General features: G+C 31.7%; 2 protein-coding genes across 5 annotated transcripts in view; one reads left to right on the forward strand and one right to left on the reverse strand.

Annotated features, from left to right (window-relative positions):
* Positions 1–18302, reverse strand: part of LOC134278990 (RNA N6-adenosine-methyltransferase mettl16-like) — a 99068-nt gene that overhangs the window by 58095 nt on the left and 22671 nt on the right. The window lies entirely within an intron of this gene.
* Positions 7967–18302, forward strand: part of LOC134278984 (uncharacterized) — an 82585-nt gene continuing 72249 nt past the window's right edge. For 3 of the 4 annotated variants that reach the window (XM_062761297.1, XM_062761298.1, XM_062761296.1), the window contains exons 1-8: positions 7967–8013; positions 9318–9596; positions 9843–9950; positions 12757–12784; positions 13429–13497; positions 14627–14781; positions 14877–14933; positions 15162–15236. In XM_062761297.1, the coding sequence (XP_062617281.1) occupies positions 9344–9596; positions 9843–9950; positions 12757–12784; positions 13429–13497; positions 14627–14781; positions 14877–14933; positions 15162–15236 (745 nt within the window). In that variant the 5' untranslated portion in view covers positions 7967–8013; positions 9318–9343. The remainder of the gene's footprint in view (positions 8014–9317; positions 9597–9842; positions 9951–12756; positions 12785–13428; positions 13498–14626; positions 14782–14876; positions 14934–15161; positions 15237–18302) is intronic. The other variant, XM_062761295.1, reaches the window with a different exon arrangement.

An 18302-nucleotide genomic window follows, 5' to 3' on the forward strand; every position in this document is an offset into this window, starting at 1 on the left:
AACCATTTCCTGCGATGAGCAGCTGTAAGTAAGGTGTTTTTTTCAGTTTCACATGTGCTACCAGACCAGCCTCTTTAAGTTGTTTTCTGACTGTGCTGTTTGATGTTTCATTAACTCTATGCCGAATCCACCCTGTTCAAAGCTGTTGAACAGTCTCTCTTTTTTTCTGCAGTTACTACCTTGCAAGTATTCTGACTGTAGACATCCTGGACCTCCCTGGTCGTAAAGCATCTGCATGCGAACCCTTCGTCTTGCGTCTCCTGACTGCTTTTCGCGGGAAAAGGTTGCTATTTGCATTCTCTCAGGCAGATTGGACTTGAATTGGACTTGAATTGGACTTGAATTGACTGGTCTGCGATACTTTGGACTGATGAATCAAGATTCACACTGTTTCAAAATGATGGTCGTGTGTTTTTAAGGAGAATAGCGCAAGAGGCGTACTAAAACAGTTGTATTGTACCTACAATTAATAAAGTTCGGCGCGGTGAAAGCTTAACTATTTGGAGGTACTGACCTTTCAATCCCAGTCAAGGGAAATTTCAATAAGGATGGATATTCAGACAGTTTTGCTTACTCTGCAATTCCTTCAGCACATCTCCTTGGATAGAATGTAAATTATTTTTTTCAATCATGATGATGGTGCCCCTGCTTAAGAGCAAATGCATATAAGTTGTGGAAATCTTGCGAGACAAGAGTCACCACAAAGCCCCAATCTAAATCCCACAGAAAATTTATAGAGAGTCTTGGGAGTTGCAGAGAAAATGTTGGATGCCATGCCATAATCTGAATGATCTGGAACATGCTTTTAGTAAAAAAAAAATAAAAAATGGAGCTGTATTCCAGTCGTCGGATGTCAATATCTCATTCTTAGTATGCCAAACAGTATGATGGACAGGAATGGTTATTCAAGAAATTCAAGTAGGATTTGTTAAACTGAGAACTGTATAAGCAGATACGAGGATTGATCCAAAAGCAATGTCACAAATTGAATAAAATTGCTATAAATCGACGTAAAGCAACAAAATTATACATTATGAAAGCTGCTTTATTTATTTTAAATCAGACCTTAAAAATTCAAAGGAACATGATGTATACTTTCTAAAATATCGGACTTCAAACAATGTGCGTTTATGGTAGTCGCCGCAACTAAATATAACGTCATATGACGGATACGCACCGTCATACTTTTAAGCGTTTTCCCTTCGTTTCATTAAAAAATATTTGTGATTCGCAAATACTTTCACCAATTCCACTTTCTCTAAGAATTCTCGGTACCATTTTACACTAACCCTTTTAATAATTAAGCCCTCTGTCAAAATTTTTTGAACAGTAGCATAAAATAAACTTAAAAATTCACATGTCACTCTATACGTCTGTCTTTTTTTGAAAATGTCAGATACCATTGAATGTTTCCGTCGGATTTCCTATCTTTCGGTCTTCTTGTCTTCTGTTGATTATTCAGTGACCAATCACCCTCCCAAAATTGCTGGAACCATCTATTAAGATGTCTCTTATTTACATTCTTTATACTGTTAGTCTGATTAATTAATAACTGTCGCTTGCGATGATTCCCATATTTTGAAGCAAACATGCATTACAACTCGTCGAGCCGTTTCTCCCCATTTCGACAATTTCTTTGTTCAATTCAACAGTGTAAAACAACAATGTTTATGATAAAAAAAATACCAATGTCATCATTTGATTTTTAATTAAAGACAAAATGACGAGAATTGTGTCTTTTTAAAAATTGGGAGATTATTCTTTTTAGAATCTTTTTTAAATAAATGTGTCTGTCTTTTTCATTCAAAGAAAAAAATTCACTTTAAAATGTGACGTTCTGTTGAGACGCTAGGCTCTATGTTTTAAACATCTATGAAATAAATTCAAATAAACATTATTAAATTAAAATTTCAAATTTAATTAGATTTATAGTTGTGCATCTTTCGGTATATTGTATTTGATAATATGACGCCAAATATAAAAGATATGGACACTGTGACATTACTTTTGGATCAACCCCTGTAAGTTGGTTTTTGTACATATGTCAAATTAAACTTAATTATTTAAGTTTGTCTTTGTTTCCATTTTGTTACGTCTTTCAGTATTCAAATTCTGTAGATTTAATTGAAATAAGTGAATGGGCAGGTAAAAAAAAATGAAATTGAGAAATAGACCTTTTTGGTAGATGTGGATACATTACGAGTTAAGCACTTGCCTTGAATCACCAAAGCAAACGAAATGTAGACTGATCAAATACTAGCTGAGGAAAGATTTGGAAGCTGAAGGAACAAGGTACATTTAGAAAGGGCTGGAGAAAAAAGCCATTAGTATAGGGTAGCTGGAGGAGTCTTGTACATTTACGTATAGACCTTTCTTCTGGAATGGGGTAGTAACTTATTTAGCAGATAAGGTAACACTACCCTACCGAATTTAATTAAATAATCTAATTTCCTTTAATTTTCTTACAGTTTAAAGAGAACTTCTTATTTTTTTATGCTTCCTTTTACATCAATTTTTCTCTTATTTTCACATTTGGTGAAAAATGAAGCAAAAACAAACTTCTAGAAAAATAACTTGCCTGATTAATTCCAAATTGGAACAGCTAGATAGGACTTCAGAGACAAAAGAAGGCTGATATCTGAAAACACGACAACCATCTGGAACACATTAAAACTGAAATAAATTTGAAAATCGAGACAAACATGTTTAGTGGGCATAAAACACGGACCCTTGGAAATTCCAGAGATGGGATAATATAAGATGTATAGGGACAGTATATACACGAACTCATCCCCTTGTTACTGGGTGTGAGCCCTGTGTATTGATCAAGTAGACGGAACAATCCAGTCAAATTCACTTTTTTACTTGTTAGTTTGACATCTCGTCTCATGTCAGTAAAACATCAAAATACGAAACAGATGTGGTGGACTCTGTTGTGTCTTTTATTCCTAATTCACGAGGAGTGAAAATAATTATTGTTTGTTGATAAAACGTGGCCGATAAAACACTTTACTTTAACTCTTATATTGATGACGTATTGAAAATTAACAATGGTTATTTCTATTCTTATGTCGTTACGATATATCCCGATTAGCCTGAAATAAAAGATGCCACAGACTGACACATTTGAAAAAAATGCTTTAATGAAAATCTAACATCACAGCTTTATGATAAATGTGATGACTTTAACTTTCCAGTCGTCAACTTCCTTACTTATGTAAAAATATAGATTACTGAGTACCTTCATTACCTACATACAAAGTGTATATCTCTCACTTAATTTGATACGCAAGAGAATGATCTATGTATGAACAATTTCTGAAACGAGGGAAGTTATTGACAAAGACGTTGAGGAAACATGAATATTAGTAGTTTCATTTAAAGTTTTTTTTTTTTTTTTTTTTTTTTGACATATGCATCATAGAGTATCTTTTTATTTTTGCAAAGGTTACATCTTTGTAAAGTGTAGTTATCAGTAAAATTCACTTGTGTGTCACTCACATTGCTGGTGATTTCAATTTTATTTTAAAACTTTATTGTGCATACGCCTAATGTTGTCCTCAGGAGGTTATATTGATGGCAGATATAAAAAAAATAATATTACATAGTTATATATATATATTCCAAATGCCAATTTGATATTGCACAGTTAGTGTAATTTTTGAGATACTAGTAACATACCGGTATGTTTTTGCTTGCAAAAGGAAAGTTTCTTACTTGCTTTAAAGATTGATTAATATACTTCCACAAAAAATACCTCATATCCAAAAGAGTAAATATTTTGATAACATCGTGCCACTGTTGTTTTTATCCCACTTACTAACGGATAGATTTGTAGTCAACAGATTATGTAGTAGCTTATAACTAAATTCTGATACAGATTTATCAAATAATGAGCGAACTTTATTTTCATATATAGTATCGAAATGACTCTTATCTATTTGGAATTCTCTACACCAGATGTTTTCCTTGAATGGCTTGTGCGATTTTTTTTTATTAAAATGTTGTAGAAAAAACAAGATTTTTGATTAGAAATATCTTCAAATTTTCCGTCAAAATAGAATTGTTGATTAGCGTTTGTGTTTACGAAGTTTATAGTTTGCATGTTTATGCGTGAATAGTGTTTCTTTGAGGCGGTCTTTACCATTAGATATTCGCAAAGGAAATTATTAGTGGATGCTAATTTTTCTTTAATTTCATTTACAGTTTTGAAACCATTGTCATTAAAGAGGTCTTTTACTAACAAAAGATCCCCTTTGATCCAATTCGGAAAGAATAGTGGTTTACCTTTAAAGCAAATGTTTTTATTAAGCCAAATATTCTGATTTGCAAGATTTGTAAAAGTATTATCCTTACATTCATTAAAAGCCAAGACAACCTCTTTATAAAACTCAGGAAGGGAGTTTAGTATGAGATCATTGTAATTTGTTACACTTGAATTTGTTAAAAGCGCAAAATCTATATTATTTTTATATAAAACAGCATTTACGAGAGAGAGTAGACTGCAAAGCAGAAAATTAACTATTTTTGGAAAATGTCAGATTATAAATTCTCTATTAATTTCAAAAATATTATACACTGTTTCTATATTAGAGAATCCAGAGCAATCTTTCATCAAAAATCTAAACAAAATAATATTCTCCTTCATTTGGGGTAACCGTGAAAGAATAAAACGCAAAACCTTAATAAGAAGCATAAACGAAGGCGGAATCGGTATCACTGACTTTGAGTCTAAAGTTAAAGCTATTAAGCCTCATGGGTTACAAAGATTACAAAAAAAAAAAGTTTCATTTAAAGTTATCATTTCGTAAGTTCTATGGTCGATACAATTACAATGTCAGCGAATACAATTTAACATCAAGTCCTATGTAGTTTGACGTTTTTCATACTAATTGTAAGGCCATAATCGGATTCTTTTCTCACTGAATTGATGACGGATTTTTCCGTTTATCCCGACCATGACAGGAACACACGGCGGGTGTGACAGGTCGGCAGGGGATGTTCATTCCTCTAAGGCACCTGCTCCCATGTTTATGAGGTCCATGATTATTCTGCTCCAAATTTGTATTGTTTTTAAATTTTTTAGCTTGTGTTTGATATCTCCCATATATTTTAATCCGAAAGATCAAACCTTCTCGTCTTTTTTTTTGTAATATGCCTGTTAGAATAGCAATAGCGTATAAAATAGTAAATTTTAAGATAAGAATATTGAAGGGAGAAAATGGAGTTTCCATTGTGCAAATAAATAAATAAAAATCTTTTTTTCACAAAATTATTATAATTTTTAAAAATTCAGTTAAAATATTCCAGCTGAGCCTAATTTTACCATTTTGTTTTTAATTCTCAACATTGATTTTGATCAACAACAATAAAATTGGATTCAAATGGAAAACTGTTTGTATGAAGCGTTGCTGACCCTCTTTCCAGAAATTAATGTTATGCCTAATCATAATATGAAGAAAAGATTTTGTATATACAAAGATCTTTTTTTTTTTATCTCAGAATAAAATAAAAAATAGGAGGCATATATGAAAAGAATATTTAATATCATACTTTAATTACTTTGCATTAGAAAACATAATAAAGCGTTGCTTTTAAAATCAACATCATATTGTTTTCTATGCTTGTAAAATGAAATACATCCATCTACAAACGCCATCTTTCCATTATCGCCCTTGAAAATATTTTTAAGTGAAAAAAATGTATTAAATGATTTAAAAAAATATTGCATATGAATTTTTCGAAACAAATAAAAGAATCATACATTCATAGATGAAAAAAAAATTAATTTTCAACAGTTTAAATGAAATGATTGTACATGTAAATGTTTTTGTAAAATACTGTAAGCAATTAATGAAAATATTGGGGGAAAATGGAAATCAACATTTGTACAACAGATCAAATTTCACTGAGTTGAAAATGATATGGTTCTTATGGCAACCCTTTTGCTATTCATACGGAAAATAAGATTTATCTTAAAATTACAAAGATATCTCTCATTTTAAACTGATATCTTTTTCTTAGAGAGATATCTCTTAAATTTAGAGCTATATCTCTTATACTTAGAGAAATATCACTTCCACTTATTCAGATATCTCTTTCTCCTTGATAGAAATCCCTTTCGTGAAAAGAGATTACAGAGACAATTATGATTTGAGTTGGAGCAAATTTATATATCAGCTAATGACAACTGTTGGACCTGTCAGTATCAGTCAGGGGGTTATTTGATGTTGATGAAATTCAATTTCAAATTATTTTGTAAAATTTGTTTTCCTTTGTTATATCTCTTAAATTTAGAGCTATGTCTCTTATACTTGGAGAAATATCTCTTCCACTTATACATATATCTCTTTCTCCTTGATAGAAATCCCTTTCGTGAAAAGAGATATCTCTTTTGTGAAAAACATTTAAGAGAGATATTTCTTTCACATAGAGAACCATCTCCTTCACCTAGAGAGATATTTCTTTTACTTTGGGATATAACTTTCCATGTTAAAGAGATATCTCTCAAGGTGAAAAAATATCTCTCAAAGTGAGAAAGATATCTTTGAAAAGTGTCGAAAAGAGATATCTCTCAAACAAAAAGAGATATCTCTTTATTCTAAAGAGATATCTCTCTTCATTATTGCAGCCCGGAGGACCGGGCTGCTCTATACATATAAGTTTAAGTGTTGGTGTAAAGGGATTGAGGTGGGAGACGTTATTCATAATTAAAGTTTTCTAATCATTAAAAAGATTATAAATCAGAGTATCTTTTCCTTTTATAAATTACGAGATACACAATATATTTATTTTCATAAAGTGAATCTTTAAAATAAAATATACGTGTTTTTCATATTTAATACATAAAGTGGCTTATCATTTATTGTCCAAAAAAACGACAGGTCCCCTTTATTAGAACATCGAATTTTACTTATCGCATAAAAACGTACGTCTCACAGTTTGTGTTTTATATTCTTAAAAAATGAAATACTATTTTGGAAATAGGTGAAGCATGTGTTTGACTTTACTTTATATTTTATGCAGCCAACATTTACTTGAGATAAAGTTTAAAAGGGAATAACAATTGTTTTTTTTTTTTTTGGTCCGATTTCCAACCGACTATGAAATTTCAATATCTTCTCTACTATCGTCTCCATCATTTCTAATGACTATGTCTTTTTCATACATATCGAAGCGGTTTGATGATCATGTTTACTTCATTTATTTCCCAATTGATGATTACATCAATGTTTTCTTGTTTATATTTAGAGTGAGTTTTTAATGACTTCTCCCTATACCGATAAACTACTTGTATATATTTCGAATTTTTAAAATAATGTACTTCCGTTATTAAAACGCTTGTAACTTACAGTAAAGGGAGAGGTTATTAAAAACGCAGTTTGAATAGAAATAATAAAGAGATATCTATTTTCGACACCTTTGAAAGATATCTCTTGAAAGATTTCTTCTTCACTTTGAGAGATATATTTTAAGATAAACAAAGAGAGCTATCTCTTTTACTTTGAAGAATATCTCTCTAACTTGAATAGATATCTCCCAAAATAAAAAGAAATATATCTTTAGGTGAAAGAGATATTTCTCTAATGTTCAGAGATATCTTTTTCCCGAAAGAGATATCTCTCAAGGAGAAAGAGATATCTGTTTAAGGGGAAGATATGTATCTATTAGAAAAAAGAGATATCTAAATTAGTGGAAGAGATATGTCTCTAAGTAAAGAGCTATATATCTATTAAAGTTTAAGAGATATCTCTTTCTCAAAGGACATGAGAGATATCTCTTTAAATTGGGAGACATCTCTTTTTTTAAGAGATATTTCTCTGTAATTTTAGAATAAGTTTTATTCTCCAAATAAAAAGCAAAAGAGCTTCCCATACAATAGAATTTAAGAAAAAGAAAATTAAGCTACAAAAATCCATCCTAGTGTTTTTATTATGCCACAAACAGGCTGTCGTACATAGCGATAAATTAGGACCTAGTCACACGTAGCGTAAATCAACAGAGGCCCAACAGGTAGTGAAAGACTTTTTTTAATTAATGACATCATAGATAATTTTTGACAAATTTGGATTTAAAAAGATAATGTTAAAGTACGGTAAATGAAAGAAGTAGATATATCTACTTTCGCTTTAAACAGTTTAACTAAAGGGACAAATATTTAAATTTAAGAAAAAAAAAAATGGCGCAAATTGAAAAAAATGGAATTTGAAAAAAAATAAGGAAATAACATGTCTGGTTTATTTTGCATGATATGTTTTTGTTTCGTGTTTTGCGTTTATAAACTTAATACTTATCTGGAAAGAGGATAGCCAAATTAGCACTGGTTTGATACCAGGTATACATGTTTATAGCTTATGATTGTAGAGTCTAGGGGAACCCCACCCCAATAATTTTATTATTTGAACATTTTATTGATGTCAAAGGGATTGCAAACAAGTTACAAAAACTAAGATAGTCCTCTCGATAAAGAGAATAGTATGGAAAACATGCATGGATATTCAATATGCTTATGTCTCCTAAATACCGTTTGATCCTCCTTTTTTGTTTGTTTGTTTGTTTTTTGTTGTTTTTTTTTTTTTCCCTGTCAAGGAATGGATTTTTGATGCTGACACTTTTTGATGAAACTGTTTTTCGTTATAAACACACCATCTTTTTATTAATCTTTAATAACAATGCCGGAATAAAACGTGGAAGACCAGGCGAAGATGAGATGCAAAGCGTGAATTCTATATGGTGCTCTTGCATATAAAACAAAAAACCCTGCCTATTATCAGTCCTATAATTTTTGTTTAAAATACTTATAGAGACAATTATGGATATATGGCTTTGGAACAAATTATCAGCTAATGGCAACTGTTACGCGTATTAGTATCAGTCAGGGGGTTATTTGATGTTGATATTGATGAAATTCAATTTCACATCGTTTTGTAATAGTTATTTTCCTTTTTAGTGTATCATGCATATAAGCATTGGATTCTTATTTTTGGGCGTCGTCGGTCCTCCAAAAATAAGAATTCAATGCATTGATGTTATATCTAATGTACTCTCTCCACAATTGTCTATTTTGTTTTAAATTCTTTAAAATGAATTTCTAAATCAAATTACAAAACTCAGAAAAAGTGGAGAGGGAGATGAGGTCTCCAGTCCTCTTTTACATTCTATGGACCAGTATTACGAGTACTGACTGGGTGACCAGGTAAAACTCATGTCGATTCCTGAGTAATGTGGGGATAGATATCTTCATACTTGCTCCCATTTTAAATCAAGTTTCTTTATCAACTTTAATGCTGTATTCTTCATGTCTGTTTTGTTTTTAGGAGTACATGTATCTGTAGTGGTTTTGATGATGCAAGGCAGACCATTTCCACAAATGAAATGGAAAGTCTTTTGTGTAATTCAATTGATACATTTAAATTGTGTCAATATGCAAAGCTTTGTTCCTGTGTTATCTTGCCCTGAAACCAAGGATGAGTGGACTCAAAGAAGCAATGCTAAAAACTGCCAGGGATCTACACCAGATTATCTGTGTGCTTCAATACAGAACAATCCAGGCAGCTTTGGGGAAATTTGCACTGTGCTTGGTCTGGCTAATCCTAGTATGTATTTATGTTCACCTCCTAAATAATAATAATTTTTTTTTTGAAAATAAATAATGTACAGATAAAGGGCGACTAATACCGATCATTCACATAATTTCTATTTACCCGATTTAAAGCCTCTTGGATAAAAGTTTGTTTCTATTTATAATTTTATAGAAAAAAAAATTCAAAAACATTGTGCATATTTTTGAGAGGCAAATGAATGAAAATATTTCATTATTATCATGATGTATGATTTTGAAGGAACTTGTGCTGTACTGAGTAAATCGACATACAATATGGATTTTGTTTCTTGTCGTGTAGCAAGTGGATGTCCAGCAACACATTACACACCATCTGAATTGTATAACTGTGAGTTTGATACAATAGTAACTGTATGTTTAAGATTCATTTATCTCTGGTTGAGAGAAAGAAATCTCTCTGGGAAAACTTAAAGAAATATTTTTAAAAATTTTAAAAATGCATTTTCTTTCAAATTTACACAACAAGTTATGCTGACATTGTCTGCACAATAATTTGTCATTTAGATTTCCTTTTGAAAATGATCAAATGGATGAATAGAGGGATGGTGAACCTGAAAGTATTCTTTAAGGTTTTTTTTAAGACAAATATACTATACTCCCCACGTAAAAGCACTTTGGGGAGCCAGGCTTGCTCTGATTAAGACCTTGGTTGAACTATTATATAATTTAAAACAAAAAGGACTCTAACAACTCCTTGTTGCAACCAACTGAGAGGAATCAACAAAATCTGTTTTTAGAATTATTATATTCAATTGTTTTTAGAAAATAATCATAATGATGGAAATGTCAAAACTTTGATGACTTACTCAGTAGTATACATGTACATACATGTATACTTGTATCTGGTAAATAGCAGGGAATGCTTTTGATGGCTGAGATATCCAGTCTCCATTGTTTTACTGTTAAGTGGCATTATTTGACATATCAGTCTCTCAATTCTGTGCACTAGCTAGAATATATAGAACAAGGTACAGTTTCAATACGAATTTGGTCCTGTATTTTTTTTCTTAATTAATATTCATCCTTTCTGAATTGTTGCAATTCCATGCAGTAAAAACCTAAAAATCTTTTTTCCAATATGACCCTGCATGCTGCTAAATGCTGGTTGTAATGCCATGAACTTCTGTATTTTCCCATATTTTATTTTTTAAAAAGTTACGAAAATCATTAAATTTCATTGGAATTTTCTTTTAGAAAAGATACAGCACATGCATCGCCCACACAGATTTTTATATGCGTGATTTTTCAAAGCATTTTACACCATATATCCAAAAATTGAAGTGGATGACGGTCGCGGACACTATTTTCTAAAGGAAAATAACCACAGAAATGAGTCTGTTTTAGGTTATTCTGCATAAGACTTGGAAATGTAGTATAATAAAGACGTCATATTTCCAGAGTGGTCATCTATCATGCCTTATTTATTATTAGTAATACTAACAATTTCAAGAACATTAAAATTGTAGGACACAATAAAGACCAAACTGTACCTTCTTCTTACTTGAGAATTTCAATGCTCCAGTACTTACCGATTCTGGAAAAACTGCAAGGATATCATAACCACAAAGAAGGTCAATGGAAAATTAAAATATACTTTAGAATTGTTTTCATTTGTCATCCTCTGGAAGATATAGATCATTAGTAGCAGATGAAACATGGTTCGTTGCAATGTACATACAAGGACCCAACTCATACTCTTCAATGCATACTGGTCAAATGCTGGTCAAATGAGGACTAAATAGATAGTGAAGAATAGGCCCATTATCTAAGAAATGTCCTTGATAATTAATTTAGAAAACGTACCGGGGCATGTGCAATAATCATGATTTCAAGAATTAAGGTGCAACATCTTTGTAAGACTATTCAAGGTCTGGACTAGATCCAGAAGCATCAACAGGATTACTGAACTATTTCATCTTTCCAAGAAGTAAAAATACAATAAATTTTAAGAGTCCATGTAGCACACTTTAAAAAAGAACCTTTGATTAAGTTTAACAATTTTAGCTGTTTCCTAATTCTTAAGAAAGTTAAAATGATATTTATTTTTCAGGTTAATGTTAAAAAGACAATAATTCACCAACATTTTTAATTCGGTTTTAGTTGTAAATTCTTTTTGTAAACTGGGACCCTGGTTTTTATATATCAAATTCCAAAATCTAATGCTACATGTACCTAATAGCAGGGGCATTGGCATTAACATCACAGGTTAAAGGTTTTGGAGCATAGGTTTATTTCCAATAATTGTAATTAAATTGCATGGATGAAACAGCTTCAATGCACACTTGGAAGCTTGCTTCAGATGCTGATTTAATTAACATTTTATGAAAGATTGAACATTAACAGATTGTTTGAGAAAGTTTTATAGTAACCATAATTCCTCACTATACAAAAAATGAGACTTAATCTTTTGTGAAAATGTTACCGAATACTAGTATACATGTATCAATGAAAGTGTTAATTTAATTTTTCTTATTTTCATTTTTTAGTCAATTACATTTTTTTGATTAGATGCACATTTGGAGCTCGCTGGTTTAAAAAAAATGAGACGGACGATCAGAAAGCTGCTACAATGCCATCTAGTGAAAAAGTGTATATAAATTGCACACAAAAATGTGTGCCATTTTCCATATATTGAATATATATATTGAAGCTGCCGTATAAATATGTAAGCAACCGTGTGTTCTTAAGCTAGCATATTCTTAAACTCCTTCCACAACAAAACATTCCCAGAAGGCGTTTGTAAAATCCCTAGTCCAAAGATATCTTTATAAGCATGCCTGCTGGGTATTATATTCAGACCATCGAAAGTAAGGCAAGAAAAGTCGGTCCAGCGCGCTTGGTGTATGATTTGTACATACTGTTTTGTTGTAGAAATAGTAAAAGAATATGGTAGGAAGTTTTGATTAGTACTATTTTTAAATATACGGCGAAATAAATCAAGAAACAATGCATTTTTTTGTGCGCAATTAATTTACACTTCTTTCAATCAGGCACTGTAGCTTTCAGGTTTTCCATCCAATTTTTTTTTTCGACCTGTGAGCTACAGATCTGCAGCTATTTCTTGACATATTCCCTTGCCAGTATTTCAAGTTATTAAGATGAAAACTTAACACATGTTTTACTTTTCTTTCCAGACCCAGTGTGTTTCAAAAATTTTTATGGGTACGTTGCAATAGTATTAAGGTTAAAGAAAATTTTCATATGCAGTAATAGTTATATGATATAGGATGAGAGCACCAATTACTTGTGTATGTGTGTGAGGGTGTGTGTGTGAGAGGGTGTGTGTGTGTGTGAGGGTGTGTGTGGGTGTGTGTGAGGGTGTGTGTGTGAGGGTGAGAGGGTGTGTGTGGGTGGGTGTGTTTGGATTGATTGATTGATTGTATCTTGTTTAACGTCCCTCTCTAGAAATTTTCACTCATATGGAGACGCCACCACTTGCCTTTGGAGAGCTGGAAATTTTGTCCTATACTCAACATTCAGGGCCATTGAGCAGGAAGGGATCTTTTTTCGTGCCAGCACCTACTGCGACACGGGACCTCGATTTATACGGTCTCATCCGAAGGACCGGTCTTCACGTCCCACAGTGGGATTCGAACCCGCGACGGAAGGATCAATTCCTTACCTCGTGACTCTAGATCGAGCAGACGCTCAAACCACTGCGCCACACGAGAGACTGTGTGTTTGGAAGTGAAGGAGACGATGTATGTTTTCATGCAGCCAAATAAATTGAAAAAGTTACAATCAAGTGAAATAAATAAAGCCATTTAAGTACACTTTGGTGTTTAGAATATTCTGTGTTTTTGCAGTGCAACTACACAGTCCTCCATAACTACACAAGGTACAGCTGAAGTAACATTGATGAGGGAAGCTCCGAAGTAAGTATGTTATAACAGTATCATACAAAAAGTTAATGCTAGATTTAAGTTTTTATATAGAAATGCATCCTGTCTTAGTACACAGTCTAGAAAGACCCTATGTTCTGCCTTGATACAATGTTATTTTGACTATGCCAGTTCTTCTTGGTATTGTGGAATAAACAAGCAACTTAAATACAGATTACAAGTAACCCAGAACAAAGTAGTACGGTTCATTTTAAACCTTAGTCCTAGAGAGAGTATTTCTAACAATATTTTAAACTCTAAATATGTTAAGAGTGGAGGATAGAGGTAAACAATTAAGATTAAATCATGTTTTTAATATATATCTTGGTAATGCACCAGCTTACCTCCATGATCATTTTGTATTAAATAATAATATCACAAGAAGTGCAACAAATAAGAATTTTATTATACCAAAGATAAAAGGGAAAGAGTCTTCATGTTTTTTCTATAATGCTATCAAAGATTGGAATACATTGCCACTGGAGATCACAGAGGTGAAAACAAAAAGTTTTAAGAAAGCTGTAAGATCTTTTTTATCTACAAATGCTAGTGTTACTACATAAAAAGCTTGTCTAATTTTATCGTTTATTAACTATTTTAGTACTATAAGCATTTTGTGATAATTATAAAGACAAAATGTGCTACTGTAAACATGTCATTTTTCAAAGCATTATGCTATACTCATAAAAGTACCTGCCTAAATTCCAATGTTTATGTAATTTTGTTATTTTTTGTTTACTAACACGGCTGTTATTTGAGGACCCCATTGGAAATAAGCTTTTTTAATAAGGCTTTTATGGGCTATCATTAGGTAATATCTATCATCTGTATGTCATGCAATTTATTTAATAATAATAAGATATATATGTTAAATTAGATCTTCCTTAAGTGGCATACTGCTGAGATAATGTGTGTGTGTGTGTGTGTGTGTGAGGGTGTGTGTGTGTGTGTGTGTTTTTCTAGTAGCATGCTAGTCTGTAATGTTTTAATATGTGAATCATGACATTCTGTGATATTTTTACCTGAATAACATGAAATGAAAGGAAAAAAAAACAGATTCCATCCATGTATTCAGTTGAATGATTTCTCAGAAATATTCTTTATACAATGATTATTTTCCTAGGCCTGACAATGAACGATCTGGTACAAATGTGGGGATTGTTTTTGCTATAGTGCTGATTCTTCTAATAGCCATTGGTTTGGCTACTGTATTTGTTCTGTATCGCAAAAGGAAGTTGCCAGCCCAGATGCAAATGTTTTTGACGGAACGTATTGATGGTACATAAAACCTTTTATGTTTATATGTAATTTTTATTCATCAGAAATAATATAGATTGAAAATTTTTAAATCTCTGTTTTTTTTTAAATTTTAGGAAGCAGATTTTTACATTGGTTTAGGAACGACACCAGAAGGAATAGGAATTTAGCAGGTATACTGAGAAAATCATTATAAGAGTAAGACCATTTTGATATTATGTTTAAAAGGTATAATTTCAGGATTTATTCCTACAACTTCAACTTTATTTTCTGTTCAAATATTTAAAAAAATGCACTCCAAAATTTGGAGTGACATTTTGAGAAACACCGTAAACTGTAAAGAATTGGGCAAAATTTTCATTGAAAAATAAGATTTTAAGGAGACATTTTTAATTATATAGAAAGAAGCAGAGAAGAGGGAGAAATGATGATCTTAAATATACCAGAACAAGCGGTTCATATAGAGCATGAACAAGGTAATCTTTCCCATGACTCTTCTTTTGTTGGTAAATTATTCACATTCTAGATAGATTTTGATTCTCGTACTTCCAAATTTAAATTTATGGCCTAAGAGCTAGATTTTGATAAAGTTCAGGATAGGGCCACAATATGGGAAAGTATTACATGGAAAAAAAATCTATAATGCGTTTAAAAAAAAATACAGGTTAAAAAGAGATGAAACCTTACGATGGTTTCTTGTGTCCAAAATTGTAAGAATGCAGTGGTGGGACGGGGATCAGACTGTCAAACATTATTAGGAGAATTTACTAAAGAATGACAGGCAATTTAAATTTTTTTGAAAATATCAAATTGCTTTACTTATTTTTTAATCATAAGAATTCTTATTATTGACTTTTATTTGATAAAAAATATTACTAGATTTAAAAGACTTGATGAAATACATGGTCAAAATTGTAGTGTTTAGGTGAGCTTTTCTGATCGCATTTTGTCATGCACCTGTCTGTCCATCCTTCTGTCTGTCTGTACACTTTTCACATTTCGTCGCCTGAGAATTATAAGGTTCTATGTGCCAAAATTGTCAAAAATGAGTTATGCATATCGTTGGAATCGGCTCGCTGAGATCTATCTCCCTATGAAACCCTTTTGTTTCTTTGGACAAAAATGAAGAAGATATTAACATTAATTTTTGGTTCTATCTCCATTTGATGCAAATTTATAAATCTTAGAGTGTTCTATCTCCATAATGTCCAATCATAATTTTTACATTTGGTCACGTGATCTTATCAATGAAAAACTTGATTGGGGAGGGGGGGGGTCACTGTGAAGGTACTTAAACTTATTCACATTTACTCTAAAATGTTTTAATTAATGATATGACAATAATAATCAAAGAAGTGTATTTCTGAGTTCAGAGTGAATAATGGTCACCTGAGAAGCATGAGTTTTTATTTAAAGCTATTGCCAATTTAGTACAAAAGAACTGCACCTCTGGTCTCACAAAGTTAGTTTTGAAACGCTTATATAATCACTTTTATGCAGCTTTCCTCTAAGAAATACAGGCACACTGTATAATAAATTTCAATGCAGGACCAATTTAGCCCCACCCTGAGGCTTGAGCGCTGGATACAAATGACATAGGTTTTAAAATTTTAAGAAAGGAATTAAGCACTTATGTTCATTAACAGTTGCCCATATTGCAATTGAGACTAAGTTTTGGTACCACAAGCCATAAAATTTACGGTTTTGTTAAGTAAACTACATGTGCAACATTTGTCTTGTACATGAGTAAAGAAATTTTTTCAATGTGTAAATCATTTTAATTTAAAACCAGTTTATTCCTATCCTGAGGTCTGAACAAGAGGCTATATTTTTTAGAGGGCTAAGTGTTTATAAAAATCATATTAAAAGTTGCCTGTTTATGTCCATCTTGTAATGTTTTTGCAATATGTAACCAATGACAACCATAAAAACTGAAAAACATTGACCCATGGACCTGGTTTCCACAGTTTTGGTAAAGGACAAAGTACGATTTATAGTTTAGCAAAGATGTCAATTATGAAAGGAGAAATGCTTCTTTAACAACCTTCTCCGTTATCCATTTCCATTAAATCCAAGGATGTCAGTGGTCATGAAAAATCGCAATTATATAATTTGTATGATTTAATATTCATACCTGTACATTTTTTATTCATTGATGATATACTATTATACCAAAATTGGTTGAAACGCATTCTAATTGCTGTTCAGGAGTATTCGTAGAAACTGAAAATTTTTAACAATTTATGTTTGATGGAGTTACGGACCAGAACAATGGAAGCAGCTGGTAGCAAAATCACCTTATCTTTTCAAAAAGGATCAGAGATTTTCTTTCTCCTTTTATTGTGATTTCTTTTGTTGTAAAATGATGTTTCTATATAATCAAAAATGCGCAATTGAAATTTATTGTAAAAAATCAATTGATTGCATTAAAAAAATTTTCTTTAGAGAAAAATTATTTGATTCTGAGGGGGCTGGCAGATTTTGGAAATAAATAAACTGTTTCGAAAATGTTGTAAATAAGTGATCTGTTATCTGCTTAATCTGTCCATCCCCCGGGAATAAGAGTTTTGGACTTTTAGTTTTTTATGCTTGTTAGAAATAATCTGTCGTTGATGTAATTGGAAATAGATAATCTGTCCTTTACCGACATGGATATAAATAATATGACTAGGTAAAATTTGCCACCACCCCCCTCCCAGACTTAAATAGACGCCCCTCACTATTTTCACATTAATGTTGTGTTCAACAAGTAAAACATTTTATCAGTTTTCCTCAAAAATAAAAAGTTCTATCTCAATGAGCATTTTGATTCTCACTAAAATGCACAAAAATTTTTGATAGAAAGTTCTATCTCCATTTTCAATGTAATTTTTTTCATATTTCTGCTCAAAACTATTAAATACTAAGTTGATTTTTCCATAGATTAGCATATTTTAGGCATTTATACCATATATCATAGTCCGAAAAGCTATGAGTAAAAAGATATTGATCTCCGAACTTCAACTTCAATTTCCCAAAATTTTGCAAAATTCACTTAGAACCTTATAATTCTCAGGCGACGATTTGACTTCTTTTCAAGAACCACTAAACCAAATTGAAATGAAGTTTCACATCTACTTCAAATGAAATATATGGAGATAACGAACAGTATTCATACTCAAAATAGGAGCAGAGCAGACACAGATCTCCAAAACATCAGAGTTGGGATTATGGACGTGTCATGGAGGAGTGAGCATCCCCTGCTGACCGGTCACAGCCGCTGTGTGCTCCTTGTCATGATCGGGAAATAACGGAAAAATCAGTCGACAATTCATTGTGTAAATAATGGCCTACCAATTACTAGTATTACAAAATATCAGTCAGCATTTCACTCAATGATAAATAGTAATTGCTGACAAGGTCATTGTATTGACTATACATGTAGAACGAAACGATGCCTTTTAACGAGACTGCTGATATTCTTGTTTAAACAACTTGTTTGTCAATAATTTAACTCGTTTTAGAAATTGTACATACGTAGAGCATGCTCTTGCTTATAGAAT

This window comes from Saccostrea cucullata, unplaced genomic scaffold (assembly GCF_032062105.1).
Source record: "Saccostrea cucullata isolate Sc308-1 unplaced genomic scaffold, CSIRO_AGI_Scuc_v1 ctg755, whole genome shotgun sequence".
NCBI classification, from domain to species: Eukaryota; Metazoa; Mollusca; class Bivalvia; order Ostreida; family Ostreidae; genus Saccostrea; species Saccostrea cuccullata.